This window comes from Podarcis filfolensis (assembly GCF_964270895.1).
Source record: "Podarcis filfolensis genome assembly, chromosome: 16".
NCBI lineage: Eukaryota > Metazoa > Chordata > Lepidosauria > Squamata > Lacertidae > Podarcis > Podarcis filfolensis.
Window position 1 is genome coordinate 29,522,041 of NC_139620.1, and position 19,657 is coordinate 29,541,697.

At 47.6% G+C, this 19,657-nt stretch overlaps 1 protein-coding gene and 1 long non-coding RNA gene across 4 annotated transcripts in view; one reads left to right on the forward strand and one right to left on the reverse strand.

The window, feature by feature from the left end:
• The window catches only part of LOC310751483, a 363,050-nt gene that overhangs the window by 250,217 nt on the left and 93,176 nt on the right, over positions 1 to 19,657 (reverse strand). The window lies entirely within an intron of this gene.
• The window catches only part of SEPTIN5 (septin 5), a 95,515-nt gene that overhangs the window by 68,026 nt on the left and 7,832 nt on the right, over positions 1 to 19,657 (forward strand). For all 3 annotated transcript variants that reach the window (XM_083590431.1, XM_083590432.1, XM_083590430.1), the window contains 9 exons: positions 3,188 to 3,284; positions 4,407 to 4,493; positions 5,723 to 5,846; positions 7,450 to 7,584; positions 8,549 to 8,666; positions 11,234 to 11,335; positions 13,071 to 13,167; positions 16,149 to 16,284; positions 18,417 to 18,519. In XM_083590431.1, coding sequence (XP_083446557.1) covers positions 3,188 to 3,284; positions 4,407 to 4,493; positions 5,723 to 5,846; positions 7,450 to 7,584; positions 8,549 to 8,666; positions 11,234 to 11,335; positions 13,071 to 13,167; positions 16,149 to 16,284; positions 18,417 to 18,519 — 999 coding nt within the window. The remainder of the gene's footprint in view (positions 1 to 3,187; positions 3,285 to 4,406; positions 4,494 to 5,722; positions 5,847 to 7,449; positions 7,585 to 8,548; positions 8,667 to 11,233; positions 11,336 to 13,070; positions 13,168 to 16,148; positions 16,285 to 18,416; positions 18,520 to 19,657) is intronic.

The window sequence follows — 19,657 nt, forward strand, 5'->3', positions numbered from 1 at the left end:
ATTTTCCCCACCTGAGCTGCCCATAAGCAGGTGGAGACTATGCCTGTGTGTAACCTGTTTCTGCTCCTCCCGCTTCAGTCCTCTCCTGGTCCTGGGAGACAGTGGAGCAGGAGAAGGGTAGGGCAGCAGCAGGAGGAGGTGGGGAAGTCCTTGAGTCTCCACCTGTTCTTCACTCTCCAATCCTGCCTCTTTTGGCTGCTACAGGCTCCCCCAGATCAGTGGCGGAGGAAGAGGGGTGCGGTGTGTGACATTGCCGTGCCCCCAGATGCTAGCCCCGCCCCATGGATGGCTAGCCCCGCCTCCGGGTGCACAGCATGCGCCCACAGAGCAGCTAGCTCCGCCTCTGCCCCAGATCACTGATTTCTTTTTCCAAGTCAGGGTCTAACTTCCCTTCTCCTGGTGACCACTTCGTAGCGTTCAGCCACCAGTCCCTGACAGAATGGACAGACCCTCCAAGTGTCCATATTTTCAAGGGATAGTCCCAGATTTACACACGCCATCCCTGTTTCTGATTTGATCCCGGAATGTCCCACTTTCCCTTAGGACGTCCTTATTTTCATCAGAGAAATGTTGGAGGGTGTGGAGTTATGTGACCCCCAAGCCAAGGAGATAAGTTATTATTCAACCTTTAGAAGACATCTGAAGGCAGCCCTGTACAGTGGTACCTCTGGTTACGTACTTAATTCGTTCCGGAGGTCTGTTCTTAACCTGAAACTGTTCTTAACCTGAAGCACCACTTTAGCTAATGGGGCCTCCTGCTGCCGCCGTGCCGCCGGAGCACAATTTCTGTTCTCATCCTGAAGCAAAGTTCTTAACCCGAGGTACTATTTCTGGGTTAGCGGAATCTGTAACCTGAAGCGTATGTAACCTGAAGCGTATGTAACCCGTGGTACCACTGTATTGAGAAGTTTTTTTTTAATGTTTAATGTTTTATTATGTTTTTATATGTGTTGGAAGCTGCCCAGAATGGCTGGGGCAACCCAGTTAGATGGGTGGAATAATAATAATAATAATAATAATAATAATAATAATAATAATAATAGAATAGGATGTCCCTATTTTCATCGGAGAAATGTTGGAGGGTATGCAGGTTAGCTACACTTGCAGTGAGAAAAACTTGATGGAGTAAAGGCAAAGCCAGGGGGTGTTATTTTAAAGCAGGGAGAGCAGCCTTAAGATTTGTCCCGGGTACTGGCAACCCACACTACACCACTGGTTCAAGGGCATAGTCCAGCCGGGCAAAAGTAGTCAAGGGGAAGGTACAGAGCACAGGCATGGGGGTTTGGCTTGGGGAAGGACCATGAGAGAGTCCCAGAGGCTGTAGAGGGAGACAGGCCAAGGGGGCAGCATTTGACCTCTGGGCCTGAGGGTTCCGCATCTCTGCTTTTCCACCTTTCCTCCAAGAAGCTCAAGGTGCCATAAGCTCATATCGCTTGAGTCTTTTAAAGAAAGTAGTCCTTGTCCACTTGCATAACGGGAAATCTGTAATTCTTATTTAATGTGTGTGACCACCTACAATGGCTTGCAGCTGTATGGGCGATTGGCTAATAATAATAATAATAATAATATTTATACCCCGCGCATCTGGCTGGGTTTCCCCAGCCACTCTGGGCAGCTCCCAACAAAATAAACTCACTTCTCGCAGGGAGGGAACTGCCAGAAGGCCCTTGGAGCCGGACCACAGTGTCTGGGCTGAACGATGGGGGTGGAGACGCTCCTTCAGGTATACTGGCCCTACTGTACAGTTATTCACATATAACGTTCAACAAGTGTAGTCTCTGTACTCTACAGCGGATCAATACAATCAATACACACTGACACACGAGGTTTGTTCAGCCATCACACTGAACACAAGTACAAGCTGTCTCTACTGGTGTATCAGTGGTTGTGTGAAAGAAACGTCCGCTTATATTAATTTGTCCAGCTTGTACACAGGTTGAGAGTTCATACACCCACCAGATGTTACGTGTGAAGCACTGTACAAGTGAACAGGCTCAAATATTTGTGTACACGGGAGCACAGGTAGCACACTCGCTTAATGTAGCATGTGCAGACATTGTACATCATCCGCCTCCCATTGGAAAAAATGCCCAAATGCCACCCTCTTTTTAACGTCTGCAAATAAAGTGGGGGAAGGGGAAGGTTAGGTCAGCTTGGCCTACACAAGCACATTTGAGAATCCATCTGACAACCTGAACAACTGCAAGGTGGGTGGGTGGATGTTTGGCACAGCCACAAAGCAGTGACTGGAGAGCAACCGTCACAGAACAACAGCTTTCCTCCCGTCTTAAGCGAGACACTTTACAAGCGGAAACTTGTAATCCAGAATGCGGCAGCTAGACTGGTGACTGGGAGCGGCCACCGAGACCACATAACACCAGTCTTGAAAGACCTACATTGGCTCCCAGTGGTCCGGCTCCAAGAGCCCCATTACCTTCAGCAGCTTAGGGCCTCATCAAACCTAAATCCGGCCCTGAATACGGCTCAACTATCTGCATGCACAGCTACTCAGCTCGTACACTTGCTGAATACACCATGTCAACAGCTCTATAGTGTCTTTCCCAAGGGAGGGGTTTCTGTGGAAGGGGTTGGAGGTGGGCGGGAAGAGTGGCAGCTGGAAATATTTCTGCTTGCCACCACCACTGCAGAACTGGGCTACAACGGACCTGTTGAGGATCCGAACTCACCTCCTTCTGTTGGCTGCACAGGTCCATCAGTGCACTTCTGAAACCCTTGTCTCCCCAATATTTGGAATCTGCCGACTTCCTCTGAATCTGGAGCCTCGTTTCACTTCATCTCATCCCTCACCTCTTGTCCTGAGTCTCCTGTTTTAATGGGGTTGTTCCATTGCACATTTTTTAAATTACGGACGTTTACATTTTAATATTTTCATGGGATTGTTTTAATGATGAATGTTTATATTTTCGAGTTTGCGCAGCTGGTTTTTGTACTTGTAGACTGCTTAGAAGCTTGGTATCAAGTGGCGTATAAAGTAAACGTCAGCAACAATTAATACCTTTCCATTTTGATTGACTTGAATTAACTTCAAAACGACTTCCTTATTTATTGCAGTAAGGATATTGATTCTCTGCCTTTTTGGATTAGGGGAGCCGTAAAACAGCTAATTAAATGTTTTAAAAATCAGCAATAAGAAGGTGACCAATGGCTGCTGCTATCCTTCTTGCAGGACCACGAAAAGCAGTATGTGGGGTTTGCCACTCTCCCCAACCAGGTGCACCGGAAATCTGTGAAGAAGGGCTTTGATTTCACCCTCATGGTGGCAGGTGAGACTCCCCAGCAGAACTACCAAGAGAGGGAGACCTCTGTGCTGATCTAAGGAGGGTCTGTCGGGATGGAGGTGGTCTTTCAGGTTTTCCCAGCCCATTGGTTTAACAATCAATCCCTCCACCCAGGGCATAGCTGTCAACTGTCTGTTATTTGGCGGGAAAGTCCCTTATCCCAGCGCTGTGTCCCGCTGCTGTCCCTTATTGATGATGTCCCTTAAATTTCCCAGGTTTCAAAGGAAGCAGCTCCTCTCCCTCCCTCCCTGCTGGCCAGGGAGGAGGGAGGCTCCAACTGTGTTGCTTGGCTGCGTTGCTCACCCAATAAGGAGTCTAAGAACAACTGCGGGGTGGAACTTGCATGCCTTGTGCCAATCAAATTGGCCGCGTTGCCTGGGGACTCGCTTTTGCTCAGCGCTTCCCAGCGGAGAGGTGACGGTGGTTTTCCTTGCTGAATCCCCTTTTCCGGGTTGCTGCACTGTGGGAACCACTGCTTGAGGCTTTGTTTGGCTGCTGGCTGGGCTTTCTGCCTTGGGCTCGGAGGGGCTCAGAAGTTGAACATACCTGTGCTCTGAAAATCCCTTATTTTGGCTGCTGGTCCCTTATTTTTGAGGCTGCTCATCCCTTATTTTCAAATCTTTAAGTTGACAGCTATGACCCAGGGAACTCTGGGAATTATAGCTCTGAGAGGGGAATAGGGGACCCCTCACCACTCTTAGCAGCCTTAGGAAACCAACAGCTCCCAGGATTCTTTGGGGGTAGCCAGGATGGTACGATCCTGCTTTAAATGCATAGTGTAGATGGGGCCTGAGTATAGTCCGCTTCTACAGGCTCTCAGGGGTCACCCTCCATGTGTCCTTGGCCAAATCAATGCCTTTGAATCTTTCCCTGCCGAAATAACAGCATCTTATGTGAACAAGACAAACTAGATTTGTGGCGATGAGATATTGTGTCAATCCAAGGACAGAGCATTCTACATGGAAACATTTCCTGCTTGGGGGACGATAATCTACCTCCCTGGTGCCATTCTTGAAGAGTAACAAGTGCATAATCTTGGAATTTAGCATGAAAACCTCTTGTCCAAGATGTTCTTTTAATCTGGTATTTGCGCCTGTCCCTTTTTAGGAGAGTCGGGCCTGGGTAAATCTACTCTGGTAAACAGCTTGTTCCTGACAGACCTCTACAAAGACCGAAAACTTCTCAATGCTGAAGGTATTTGCGCGTGATCAGACAGGCAACACCTCCGACCAGTAGGTGGTCCTGTTTCCTGCCGTTGCTGTCAGCCAGGATTCTGTGTCTTGTCTTGCGGCTTGAAGTGCTATAGCCCTGGCACAGATTTGTAGCCACAGTGGAACCTAGGCTTGAGAAACTGGGATCTGTTTCTAGCATCAGTTGCTTGAAATGTTGCCTCTTTGTTACTGAGCAGAGCAATAATAGTGTCTTCAACCAGTAGATATGACTTGATCACGACCTGATCTAATGTAAGTAGCAACAGCAGCACTACCGCCATATAAATATATGGTAAAAAATTAAGTGGGTCTGCAAATTCATGCTTTGGTTAAAGGTAGATCCTGGATCTGAAAAGGTTGAAGACTATTGATATAGATGCATCAACCACATGGATGTTGTGGGAGCTAATTCTACAAAGCCAAGCTAAGAATGTTCAAAAGAAGGGGGGTTTGGGGGGGAGTATCTGTGACTCTCCAGATGTTCTAGATATAGGTAGGTAGCCGTGTTGGTCTGCCGTAGTCAAAACAAAACAAAAAAATAAAATAAATCCTTCCAGTAGCACCGTAGAGACCAGCTAAGTTTGTTATTGGTATGAGCTTTCGTGTGCATGCACATGAAAGCTCATACCAATTACAAACTTAGTTGGTCTCTAAGACTCTTCAGATGTTGTTTGTCTCCAACTTCCATCAGCTCCAACCAGCATCATCAATGGTCAGGAGATGATGGGAGCTGAAGTCCCAACAACTACTGGAGGCGCACAGGTTTCCTTAGGAGTTCAAAGCTTCTAGAACAATTATGAGTATTAGAATAGCCCTGCTGGGTCAAGCCAGTGGGCCATCAGATACTTATAGGAAGCCCTCAAGCAAGACCTGAGTGCAGCAGCACATCTTTCCTCCTTTGCAGAAGCCATGCTGGTTATGCTCCAGCAAGGCTTGTTCTTCTATATGCTCCATTATTTTTTTCTTTGACAAGCCTTTCCACCAGTTTCCCCTGGACAGACATGAAGCTAATCAACCTCACTGGATCCCCGTTTTTTGGGGTGGGTGGGTGGGAGGCAGGGGAATCCCATTTTGGGGAAGGAGAGGAGAGAGAGAGAGAGAGAGAGAGACCTGGCAACTAATCATAAATAGTGAGGCCGATTTGGAGGTAGGGGAGGGACCTCTCTGGCACTAACCTCCGTTATTCTTTTTCTTCCATCTTTGTATATCAAGAAAGAATCAGTCAGACAGTAGAGATTGTGAAACACACGGTGGACATCGAGGAGAAGGGGGTGAAGTTGAAGTTAACAATTGTCGACACACCAGGGTTTGGAGATGCTGTGAACAACACTGAGTGGTGAGTCCTACCACTCAGTAGAGAGTAAGAGAATAAGAGAGCCAGTGTGGTGTAGTGGTTAAGAGCGGTAGTCTCGTAATCTGGTGAACTGGGTTCGATTCCCCGCTCCTCCACCTGCAGCTGCTGGGTGACCTTGGGCCAGTCACACTTCTCTGAAGTCTCTCAGCCCCACTCACCTCACAGAGTGTTTGTTGTGAGGGAGGAAGGGAAAAGGAGAATGTTAGCCGCTTTGAGACTCCTTCAGGTAGTGATAAAGCGGGATATCAAATCCAACTCTTCAACTCATCTTCTCCTTCTACCCCCACACCGCTTTGGTTACCTCTGCTGCAGGGGAAATTGTGAGACACAGTCTGGTTTCTCTCCAATAGACCATTTCCCCCTTTTCGTATGCCTTTTGCAATACCAGTGCAAACTGGCCTATAAGATATGCAAAGAGGTTTAAGTGATCAATAATAATAATAATAATAATTTTTTATTTATATCCCACCCTCCCCAGCCGAAGCCGTGCTCAGAGCGGCTAACAACATTAAAATCATTCTAAACATTCTAAAATCATTTCATTCTAAAATCAATTCAAAATCAATTCAAATCAGATTAATGGCAACCATTGGGCTAGAGTTCTGTGAGGATTGCCAAAGGAGGGGGTCAGGCTGTGCCCTGGCCAAAGGCCTGGTGGAACAGCTCTGTCTTGCAGGCCCTGCGGAAAGATGTCAAGTCCCGCAGGGCCCTAGTCTCTTGTGACAGAGCGTTCCACCAGATCAGAGCCACAGCTGAAAAAGCCCTGGCTCTGGTTGAGGCCAGCCTAACCTCTCTGTGGCCCGGGACCTCCAAAATGTTTTTGTTTGAAGACCGTAAGGTCCTCCGTGGGACATACCAGGAGAGGCGGTCCTGTAGGTACGAGGGTCCTAGGCCGTATAGGGCTTTAAAGGTTAAAACCAGCACCTTAAACCTGATCCTGTACTCCACCGGGAGCCAGTGCAGCTGGTATAGCACTGGGTGAATGTGATCCCACAGCGAGGACCCCATAAGGAGTCTCGCTGTGGCATTCTGCACCCGCTGGAGTTTCTGGGTCAGTCTCAAGGGCAGCCCCACATAGAGCAAAGCAAAGCACTTTGCATATCTTCTCAGTAGCCCTTTCAGCAGCTCTGTGAAAGCAGAAAGAAATAACATACACCTGTAATATTGCCCCCATGTTTACATTTTAGTGCAAAAACTCAAAACCTCCTTGAATTTGCTTTCATGGAAGGTAATTATTTTCTTAACAACGCTGTGTAAGGGGCAACCTGTTTCCCCAGAATTTGTTTCTATATGGAACTGCAATTCTCGCTCTTAGATAAGTTATTTTTGCTATCACAGTCCAGTCCCAAACTGTTGTTCCCAAGGAGGGAGTAGCGTAACGTTCTGGTTTTGAGCCATTAACATCCTTGCAGTTGTTGACAGGCAAATTCTTTATGTTCTTTCTCTATGATAGCCAATATTTAGTTCAGCGATTTCTACGCTGGATCTAAGGGATCTCTCTTCTGTTAATGTGTGTTATCCTCTGTCCCCAAGTACCATCTAAACTGGTGTCCCATTGCCATCTTTTCCTTGTGACTTGCTCTAGTTGGAAGGCCATCACGGATTACATTGACCAGCAGTTCGAACAGTACTTCCGGGATGAGAGCGGCCTCAATCGGAAGAACATCCAGGACAACCGGGTGCACTGCTGCCTCTACTTCATCTCTCCCTTTGGCCATGGGTAAGGTGGGATGGGCTTGTTCCTTTATCTGCCTCACATACCCTGGAGCCAGTGTAGCACAGTGGTTAGAGTGCTGGACTAGCACCTTGGAGACGAGAGTTCAAGTCCCCATTCAGCCATGAAACTCCAGTGACCTTGGGCCATTCACCTTCTCTTGGCCTTAACCTACATTTCAGGGTTGTTATGAGGGTAAAATCCACATTGAGCTTCTTGGAGGAACAGTGGGGTGCAGATGTAATACAGTGGTACCTCTGGTTACGAACTTAATTTGTTCTGGAGGTCCGTTCTTAACCTGAAACCGTTCTTAACCTGAGGTACCACTTTAGCTAATGGGGCCTCCCGCTGCCGCCGCGCTGCCGCCGTGCGATTTCTGTTCTCATCCTGAGGTAAAGTTCTTAGCCCGAGGTACTACTTCCGGGTTAGCGGAGTCTGTAACCCGAAGTGTTTGTAACCTGAGGTACCACTGTAATGGAAAATGTAAGGATGAATATTCAATATGGCATCAGGTGAAGGGCAGATGGGCGTGGCTTGACCCAAATGGGCTTGTGGGTCAAATGGGAGAGACCTGATGAGCCTTATTAGACCCATGGGATGAAGGTTCCTTACCCCTGATATAAGACAATAAGAGCCACAGGGCATTGGTGCCATCAGTACTGGACTTTAAGACAGACTGGAAGTCTGCCACTCCGCAGAATGACCAGGAGGGGCTCCCTGATGCAACGGGACCGGATTGCTACATTTTAAAATAAGCGCACACATTACGAACTGAAGAGGAAGCAGGAAGTTCCCCACAAAGCCATTAAGCTTAGAGTCTAATATTCCCAAGCTGCCCTTCTAGGAAAAGGGACTTGTTATAAGAGGAAGTCCTGTGTCCCCCCCCTTTTTTGGCAGAAAGTTCCCCTTGCTAGCGTGCAGGGAAAAATAGAGATTGCTTGCCTTCTAACACCACATTTCTTTGTTGCAGGCTGAGGCCGGTAGACGTGGAGTTCATGAAGGCTCTGCATGAAAAAGTGAACATTGTTCCCCTTATTGCCAAAGCCGACTGCCTCATTCCTTCTGAGATCAAGAAGCTAAAAGAGCGGGTGAGCAGCGGTAGAGCTGATTCATTCATTCATTCATTCATTTTGAAGATTTATACCAGTCTTCCTCAACCTGGCGCCTTCCTAGATTTTTGGACTACAACTCCCATCCACCCCAGCCAGCATACCTGGGTGTATACGTACCACTACTACTACTACTAATTTATTTATACCCCGCCCATCTGGCTAGGCTTCCCCAGCCACTCTGGGCGGCTTCCAACAAAATATTAAAATACAGTAATGCATCAAACATTAAAAGCTTCCCTAAATAGGGCTGCCTTCAAATGTCTTCTAAAAGTCTGGTAGTTGTTGTTCTCTTTGACATCTGGTGGGATGGTGTTCCACAGGGCGGGCGCCACTACCGAGAAGGCCCTCTGCCTGGTTCCCTGTAACTTGGCTTCTCACAGTGAGGGAACCGCCAGAAGGCCCTCAGAGCTGGACCTCAGTGTCCAGGCAGAACGATGGGGGAGGAGACGCTCCTTCAGATATACTGAACCGAGGCCATTTAGGGCATTAAAGGTCAGCACCAACACTTTGAATTGTGCTCGGAAACGTACTGGGAGCCAATGTAGGTCTTTCAAGACTGGTGTTATGTGGTCTCGGCCGCCGCTCCCAGTCACCAGTCTAGCTGCCGCATTCTGGATTAGTTGTAGCTTCCGGGTCACCTTCAAAGGTAGCCCCACATAGAGCGCATTGCAGTAGTCCAAGCGAGAGATAACCAGAGCATGCACCGCTCTGGCGAGGCAGACAGGGTCTCAGCCTGCATACCAGATGGAGCTGGTAAACAGCTGCCCTGGACACAGAATTGACCTGCGCCTCCATGGACAGCTGTGAGTCCAAAATAACTCCCAGGCTGCTTACCTGGTCCTTCAGGGTCACAGTTACCCCATTCAGGACCTGGGAGTCCTCCACACCCGCCCGCCTCCAGTCCCACAAAAGCAGTGCTTCTGTCTTGTCAGGATTCATCCTCAATCTGTTAGCTGCCCTCCATCCTCCAACCACCTCCAGACACTCACAAAGGACCTTCACCGCCTTCACTGGTTCTGATCCGAAAGAGAGGTAGAGCTGGGTATCATCTGCATACTGATGAACACCCAGCCCAAAGCCCCTGATGCTCTCTCCCAGCAGCTGCATGTAGATGTTGAAAAGCATGGGGGAGGGGACAGAACATATTGAAAACGTTTTGGAAGTCAAATGGACTTCCGGAACAGATTCCGTTCGGCTTCCAAGGTACGACTGTATACACAATAAAATGACTTGCCTGAATAGGCTTGCTTAAACAAAGCAGCATTTTAACAGTCACCAAAAGTAACATAGAGTGGGTGCCTGTCTAAAGTCATGGGGCAGGGAGTTCCATTGAGTAGGTGCTGCCACACCGAAGGATCGATGGTTTACAAGTGTAGAACCAATATTACGTAGCTCTTGTGAAAGTGTCAGTTCTATAGATCGAAGCAGTCAAGCGGGCACTTGTGGAGTAAGGCAATGCTTCAAGTAAACTGGTCCCAAGCTGTTGAGGACTTGACATTCTTAATATACATGTAGCCAGTGTGGTGCCCTCTACATATACTACAACTCCCATCAGCCCCAGTCAGTGTGGCCAACCATCAGGGAAGCTGGCAGTTGTAGCCCATGACATGTGGTGGGCACTGCATTGACGACCCTTGTACTAAATGGTGACACCTTGAATTTAGCTCAGAAGAGTGGGAGAGCACCAGGTTGGGGAAGGCTGGTTTTATACCTTGCCTTTCAGTCACGTGATTCTCAAGGCAGCTTGCAAGAAACCAGTTGTAAAAATGCTCTGATTTAAGGACGAGGGTGTGCTTCCTTTTTGGCCCAGACTAAATAATACTGGGCTCATTGGTCCATAGCTGTCAACCGTCCCTTGTTTGGTGGGAAACTCCCTTATCCCAGCGCTGTGTCCCGCTGCTGTCCCTTATTGATGATGTCCCTTAAATTTCCCGGGTTTCATGCTCAACTGGCTCGGGAGGGAAGCAGCGGCTCGGGGTCCTCCGCTGCGTGAGAGAGAGCACGCTGGCGCCGTCGTCCTGGCGTGAGGAGTTCCATCGGCCCTTCCCTGCCCGAGAGAGGGGGGGAGGGAGAGAGACTCTTGCCCACGAGCCCGGAGGTGGCAGCGGTGGTGGCAGGTGAGGAGGCGGCCTGAGGGAGGAGGAAGAGGAGGGGATAGGGAGGGACGCAGAAGGGCGGCGCTTCAGCGGCCACGGTGATGCCACGACCGCCTCATGCCGGATTGACAGCATCTGTCAATCCTACCAATGTATGTAACTCTTTACAATAGCAAAATCCCTTAATTTGGCTGCTGATCCCTTATTTTCAAGGCTGCTGGTCTCTTATTTTCAAATCTGTAAGTTGACAGCTATGCGTTGGTCTGATGTAGTGGAAAGCAAGTGGTGTGTGGCCCCTGGAAGATTGCCCCAAAGGGAAAGTGGCCCTTGGACTGGAAAAGTTTCCCTACTCCTGCTTTAAATGTTTCTCTTTATGGCACCAGCCAAGTATTATGTTGTAATGTGAGTGTTCTTCCTGTTTTCACCTTCCTGGATATTCCTGTGCAGATCAGGGAGGAGATTGACAAGTTTGGAATTAAAGTTTACCAGTTTCCTGAGTGCGATTCTGACGAAGACGAGGACTTCAAACAACAAGACAGAGAGCTGAAGGTGAGGAAGGGGCAAAAATATTTTCCATAATACTTGGTCATGGTTAGGGATGGGTCAACCTGTCAATCTGGGGTTCTTTCAGCTTTTCATTTTGTCCGTCTTAAGTTTTCTGCATTTTCACATCAGTTTGCAATTTTATCATAATGAAAATTCACCAGGATTTTAGTGCAAATGTTTTCCTCCGGTTGCGAATTCCTCGGGATGCGGCCGGACCTCCGGAACGGATCCTGTTCGCAACCGGAGGTACCACTGTACCTGTGTAGCTGAGACTTTAAAAGCCTGGGATACAAATTTTCACAGCCCTCTAGCAGCTATGGTGGCTCATTTACCAGAAGTAATAATGTGTTTAATATTAACTCTGGAAGTGTATACTTGATTCTGAGCCAACTAAACTTCCTAGAGAAAAATATACATTAAGAGGCTTAGTTTGGTCAGAATTGAGTATACACTAACACATTACTTCCACCATAGCCACTAGAGGGCCGTGAAAATTTGTTAAGTGTGCATTAGTTAAGTACTGTATTTTTCGGTGTATAACACGCCCCTGTGTATAAGACGGCCCCTATTTTTGGGGACTACAAATTAAGGAAATGGGGGGGGGAGATTGCCCAGCTTTGTTGAGCTTTTTTTTGGGGGGGGGACTGCGGATAATGCCAATCACCTGCCAAAGCCACCAATAATCCTCTGCCCGCTCACCACCAGCTGCCGCCAATTGCCCACCCAATTGCCGCAGCAGCAGCCAATTGCCAGCAGGCCTTGACACAGCCACCAATCACTTGCCCAGTCGCCACTGACAATCTCCTGCTCATGGCTGCCACCAATCGCCCATTCCCCCTCTGCACTATCCATTTATAAGCCGAACCTCAGTTTTTAACATTTATTTATAATTAAAAAAACCTCGTCTTATACACGGAAAAATACAGTATATATGTGTAATGGTTATAGGGGTTGCTCGTGCGTAAGTTGCCGCCACTCCTGGCTAGGTTGCCTGGTTAAACCTTTTCTGTCTGGACAGCCCTTCACTTCGTGGCTGTTTCAGTCGCTAGCAGAATCCGTCAGTGGGTGTTTCTTGAACTTCTTCCAGCAAAGAAGTTCTTTGACGCCAAGTCTACGCCTACTTTCCCTGCGCGGAAGTCTTCTGTGCAGGGTGGGTGTGGGTAGCAGAGGACCCGTGCTCTCCCCGCTGGTCTCCGGCGAGGAGTCCTGGAGCCCCCTCGCCGATTCCCCCATCTGCCCCCCTTTATCCCTGGTGTTACATTGATTTCCTTCCCCAGCCAATGAGTTGCCTCTCTCCCTGCTGGGCCCTTCTCCAGCATCGCTTGGGAGCCTTGCCTCCGCCTCTCGCTCCAATGTCAGTTCCCTGACAATATGGAATCACAAAATATGAATTTGGACACAAATGTTATCCTGTAATACCCACACTTGATGTGTGAACATGGTCCTCTCCCTCCTTCAGCATGTCAGGCAAACATCTAAAGCAATATGGACCACATCTGCCCGTCCAGATGTTATTGGACTCCCAGACCTATCACTCCCAATTGGCATGGCTAGGGGTTGGAGCTGATGAGAATTGTTGAACCCTGGGCCAAGAAAACTGAGGAATCCCTCACTTTGCTTCCTTAAATCTTCTTTCCTTCCACTGGTCTTCTCCAACTGCTCTGATCTCTAGTTTCTTTCTGTGTCCCTGTCTGACCATGTCCAATAAACCCTGAAATTATCTCTCCTCCCGTTCCAGGAAAGTGCTCCCTTCGCAGTCATCGGCAGCAACACGGTGGTTGAGGCCAAAGGTCAGAGGGTACGAGGGCGACTCTATCCTTGGGGAATCGTGGAAGGTGAGCCATGGTCCTGGGAAGTGAGATGGGAGTCCTGGACGTTGGGTCTCCAAAAAGCTGTTTGGCCCTCCTAGCTAAATGGAACCTGCTGGTTCAGGGGCATTCTACCTCTGAGAGCCAACCCAGAGCAGAAAGCCCATGCCTCGGTTACTTATACTATTTAATTCTACTCCGATTTCTGCTATTAGCAGTCCTCCATGGACCAGAAGTACGACTCATGTCAACGAGGAGTTGTGTTTTCAGTGGGGTGGGTTCAGCGTTATGGAACTATTAGGAGTCAGACATTCGCTGCCTCTCACGGTGCCATCTCTGCAGGGCTGTGGGTTCCCAGGTACCCACAAAAAAAATCATTGGGCCCCCTCAATGTTCCACAGCTGGGCAGGCTCCAGCCATGGGAGCCAATTCCAGGCGGCCATGGGTGATTGGGCACCCACAAGAATATAATTCTGGGGGCTGGGCACCCACAGAGTCAATGAGAAGGCATCAACGCTCTGCAGCCAGCCAGTGAGGCACCCTTTTCTGGGTGTGTGTGTGTGTGTCAGACATGGAGGCAGCGTCTCTCTGAGCCTCTCCCCGCAGAAATAGGGTGCCTTACTGACTGCGCAGAGGAGCCGCCACTGGCCAGCACAACACGGATGTGTGACGTCACACGCACATGTAATACAGTCATAGCTTGGGTTACAGATGCTTTGGGTTGCGTGATTTCAGGTTGTGCACTGCGCCGAACCCGGAAGTACCGGTACGCTAAATTGTGCTTTGCGCATGCGCAGAAGCACCAAATTGCGACCCGCGTGTGCGCAGACATGGCGCTGTGGATTGTGAACGTGCTTCGTGCACGGATCACGTTTGCAACCCGAGCGTCCACTGTAATGTTAATATAATGATTTATTATTTATACCCCGCCCATCTGGCTGGGTTTCCCCGGCCACTCTGGGTGGCTCGCAACAGAATATTAAAAACACGATAAAACTTCAAACATTAGAAACTTCCCTAGACTGGGCTGCATTCAGATGTCTTCTAAAAGTCAGATAGTTGTTTATTTCCTTGACATCTGATGGGAGGGTGTTCCATAGGGCGGGTGCCACCACCGAGAAGGACCTCTGCCTGGTTCCCTGTAACTTTGCTTCTCGCAGGGAAGGAACTGCCAGAAGGCCCTCGGAGCTGGACCTCAGAGTCCTGCATGTGTAGGTTTGTGCATGTGATGTCACACATCTGCGTTGTGGCAGCGGGCACCCACAATCCTGAGGGCGAGATGGTACCCTTGGCTCTAGCGGACCCTACTCTGACTGCGGTGAGCTCTGATGGGCCCTCCCGCTGCAGGTGAGGCTCTGTTGGAACCTGTGGCAGCAGCGGCAGGACCTGATGGAGCCCATCACAGTCACAGCAGGCCCTGCTGGACCTTTCGGAGGGTGCATCGGGGCTCCTACCAGTCATGCCGACGCATTGGGCACCCGCAGTGTTGGGAAGAACCCAGCACACCTGCTGCCTCTGGTAGGTTTCAGGCACCAGGTGAAAGCAGTTTTATTTCAGGAGACCTTTGCACCACCACAAATGCTGTTTTATTCTCCCGGTGTTTTAATTCATGTTCTAAATTTTGTATATCGTATATTTTTGTTTTTGCAAGGAGATTTAGGACCCAGGTGTTGTGAAGAGCAGGGTGTGTGTGTGTGTGTGTGTGTGTGTGTGTGTGTGTGTGTGTGTATATATATATATATATATCTAAAATAAATAAATAAATGAAATAATATTCTGCTTTTCCTCCCCTCCAACGGGGGCACTCATAGTAGCTAACGAAACCCAGCAAACGATTAAGCAAGTAACGGCAACAAGCGCATAACAACCACAGTGCTAAAAGCATGATATAAATAACACAATATGCTAAAATGGCAAGCAGCATCAATGGAATTCAGAGAGCCAATGGTCAAAAAACTCAGAATGTGCTTGCTGGGGAAGCTTTTAAAACAATCTCCCCCAACCTCTAGATCAAAGTTGTCCAATTAAATATATTAATTGTGTATATTAAATAGTATTAACTATATTGCAAACTCTTTCATTTATGATGTGAGAATTAAATTCAGTGTGTGGCCAGCAGGTTCTGTGTCAAAGTACTCTTGCAGCCCACGTGGTCAGAGAGGTTGGACTGCCCTGCTGTAGATGCTGTTGGACACCAGGTCCCATGAGCCTCAGCCACCATGGCCCGTAGAGAGAGATGATGGGAACTGTAGTCCAACAACACCTGAGGGGCCAGATCTCTCCCCACCCCCTGCTTCAGAGGCCTCTGGCAAGCTAGTTTTAGAGCATAACCCTGGGCCTTATTGTAATCTGATGAGGCCATGTGTATGTTCCCAATCACTAACAGAGGGGATGTGGAACAATGCCATCTCGACTAATTGGAGACTTAGCAATTTGTGAGGATGTGAAGCTCAGTGTTGGACCTGTGGCGGCAGTGGCTCCTTTGGTGACTTCCACTGGTGTCTGCAAAGTGCCTCATCTGCAATAATAATAATAATAATAATAATAATAATAATAATAATAATAATAATTTATACCCCGCCCATCTGGCTGGGCTTCCCCAGCCACTCTGGGCGGCTTTCAACAAAATATTAAAATACAGTAATGCAATAAACATTAAAAGCTTCCCTAAGCAGGGACCAGCCTCCACACACACAAACGCACATGCGTCGTATGCAATTAAAAAACCCGCATCCCCTTGAAATTGCATATTTCTTTTCATGGGTTCCCCTAGGCATGTCAGAGGAATGTTTCTGAAATTAGCTATCCGGTGGATTACCTTCCACCACAGCTTAGCTGTGCTTGTCACGTTTATTCTCTAACACAGTTCCTTTTACAGTCATACACATTGGTGTGTGTGCTTGAAATAACTGAATACGATTAGGATTCTGGTGCATACATTCCTCCCCCTGATATTTGTTTGTCTGTTGCTGTGTGCCAAACGATGTCTGTTGCTGCTGTTTCCTCAGTGGAAAACCAGGCGCACTGTGACTTTGTGAAACTGCGGAACATGCTGATCCGAACGCACATGCACGACCTGAAGGACGTCACCTGCGACGTTCACTACGAGAACTATCGGGCGCAGTGCATCCAGCAGATGACCAGGTAGGGTCCCCCTGAGGTTCTGCTCCGTCAAGGAATGAATGCGTCTGTGTGAATCAGCTCTTAGAGCCATAGCTGTCAACCGTCTCTTATTTGGCGGGAAACTCCCTTATCCCAGCGCCGTGTCCCGCTGCTGTCCCTTAAATTTCCCGGGTTTCAAAGGAAGCAGCTCCTCTCCCTCCCTCCCTGCTGGCCAGGAGGGAGGCTCCAACTGTGTTGCTTGGCTGCGTTGCTCACCCAATAAGGAGTCTAAGAACGACTGGGGGGTGGAGCTTGTATGCCTTGTGCCGATCAAATCGGCCGCGTTGCCTGGGGACTCGCCTTTGCTCAGCGCTTCCCAGCGGAGAGGTGACGGTGGTTTTCCTTGCCGCACCCCCTTTGCCGGTTTGCTGCTCTGTGGGAACCACCACTTGAGGCTTTGTTTGGCTGCTGGCTGGGCTTTCTGCCTTTGGCTCGGGAGCTGGTTGACTAAAATCCCTTATTTTGGCTGCCGGTCCCTTATTTTCGAGGCTGCTGGTCCTTATTTTCAAATCTGTAAGTTGACAGCTATGCTTAGAGCTGCTGTTGTTGTGTGGCAAACGTCTTCTGAAAATGGGATGATTTCTCTTCTGAAAATGTGACATGCAGCATTTCAGCGAAGGGCCATAGCTCAGTGGTGGAGCCTCTGTTTCTCTTTAATTCAGCCCTTTACTTAAAAACATGAGGACTAGAATCTTTATTTCTTCTTTGTTTATTTCTTCTTTGTTGTTACCTACTATTTGCTTCAGATTGAGATTATTATTTTTTTACAAAGTAATAATCATAAACAGATAAGAATAAAAAATGCACACCCCACCACCGAGACCATTCCATTGTAACTACCCAACCTCCCAAAATTTCAACACCTCTCGCGATGGTTTGACCCCTTTCCATTTTAACAGTACAAATTCTACAAACAGCCTCCATATCTCCTCAAAATCATTTCTCCTGCATATTCCCCGTCTTACCTTAATGGCACATGTGAATTTATCATTCATAGCTATATCCCACACCTCTTTATACCATTCTTTGGTTTTATATTCTGCTTGCCCCTTCCCTTCCTAGCTATAATATTTTGTGCAGCTGTCAATAATTTTGTGAGCAAGTCCTTCATAACCTGTAAATCTTCCACCCTATAATAATGCTACCGCTGAACTTTTGGTCAGCTTTAACCCAGTGATTTCTGTTATCTCCTTAAACCAGATTGAGATTTATAGTTGATGGTTGGCTGGATGAGTGAATCAACTATATATTTTGGAAAGCTGTTTGTTCATTTGTTCACTATGCATTTGGGCATAAACCACAGAAGGTCGGCGGTTCGAATCCCCGTGACGGGGTGAGCTCCCATTGCCCGGTCCCTGCTCCTGCCAACCTAGCAGTTCGAAAGCACGTCAGAGTGCAAGTAGATAAATAGATACCACTCAGGTGGGAAGGTAAACGGTGTTTCCATGCACTGCTCTGGTTTGCCAGAAGCGGCTTAGTGATGCTGGCCACTTGACCTGGAAGCTGTACGCTGGCTCCCTCGGCCAGTAAAGCGAGATGAGCGCAGCAACCCCAGAGTCGGTCACGACTGGACCTAATGGTCAGGGGTCCCTTTACCTTTACCTGTAACTAAATCTTGCATGGTAGCACTTGAAATCAAGGAGCAGGTTTCCATCCATGTTTGGACATAATCGGACACCATTTTGAATCAATATGGTGGACTGAACCTTTCAAGCCTGCACTGTTTTCAACCAAATTTTGCATGGCGGTTCCTGTAATTATGGAGAAGGTTTTCTTCAACCCCCCCCCCAATGTTTTGATACAATGGGACACTAGTTTGAATCAAGATGGCAGACTGAACCTTTTAAAAATTGCACTGATTTTAACCACTGATTTTTTTTTGTTGTGCTTAGAGCTCCCAAGCAACGGCAGGTACAAGATTGTTGGTGAATGAATGGATAAATGTTGCAGGGGGACGTTCTTGTTTTCTGGGATGGTAGTGGGAAAAAGAAATTTTGTTAGTCTTCTGAGAACTTTTGACTCACCACTGCTGCCATAAAGCAACCTCCTGGATTGGAGAGTTAATGAAACCCAGCTGAATTCCCTCTCCCTTTCCCCCCTGCTTATGTTTTTAGCAAGCTGACTCAGGATAACAGGATAGAGAGCCCCATTCCGATTTTGCCGCTCCCAACACCGGATGCGGAAACGGAGAAGCTGATCAAGATGAAAGATGAAGAGGTAAGGAAGCATTTCGCTATTGGTCTCTCTTGAGACATCGCCCAAGCTAGCTATCTTCTTTTTTTTAAAATAATTTTTTATTAATTTTCCAACATATATTAAGACACAATACAACTGACAATACATAAACAAACAAACATATAAACACGTATAATTTCATAACCTCTTTTTCTTAAACCTTATTTCAACGACTTCCCCATACCTCCCTTTTCTGCATCCCTGTTTTAAACTTTCCCAGCAACCCCTAATTTCAATTACTTATAATTCACTTTCTTTAATCCTTTTTCTCTTACCCAATTATTTGTCACTGCAATTCTGTTTTGCATTACCCATGACATTTTAGCACTCATTAATTTTACAACAGTTCTTAAGATAAACTTTAAATTTCTTCCAATCTTCTTCCACCATCTCTTTTCCTTGGTCATGGATTCTGCCAGTCATCTCGGCCAGTCCCATATAGTCTATCACCTTCGTCTGCCACTCTTCCAGCGTGGGTAGTTCTTGTGTCTTCCAATACTTTGCTAAAAGAACTCTTGCTGCTGTTGTAGCATACATAAAGAACGTCCTATCTTTCCTTGACACCAATTGGCCTACCATGCCCAGGAGAAAGGCCTCTGGTTTCTTATGAAAGGTCAAGCTAGCTATCTTCTTCTTGAATTTGGAGCTGTTTGGGGGTGTGTGGTAGTTTTGTCGTGTGCTGGAGCACTTTGCCATCGTTAGGCAGAATTTCTGAATGGCGGCGTTTTGTCCTGGATCTTAGGGAAGTTTTTTATGTCTGATGTTTTGTCGTCATCATCATCATCATCATTATTTCTGTTGGGAGCTGCCCAGAGTGGCTGGGGAAACCCAGCCAGATGGGTGGGATAAAAATTAATGATGATGATGATGATTAGGCAATCCAATTGAAAAATCACTTTTTTTGGCGTTTTTGTAAAAAAAACACCCCCAAACCCCTCAACAATCTTGGTGACCCCCTAAATAAAAGCTTGACCATTTTGGGGTCTTCCTAAAAAAAAGCTGAACAACTTTTCGGGTGTCCTGGTTTTTTACTTTTTCAAATATGGCATTGTTCACTCTCATCTTGAAAAAGGATCAAGTGCCGTGCTGGATCAGGCCAACGGACCTTCTGGTCCAGTAC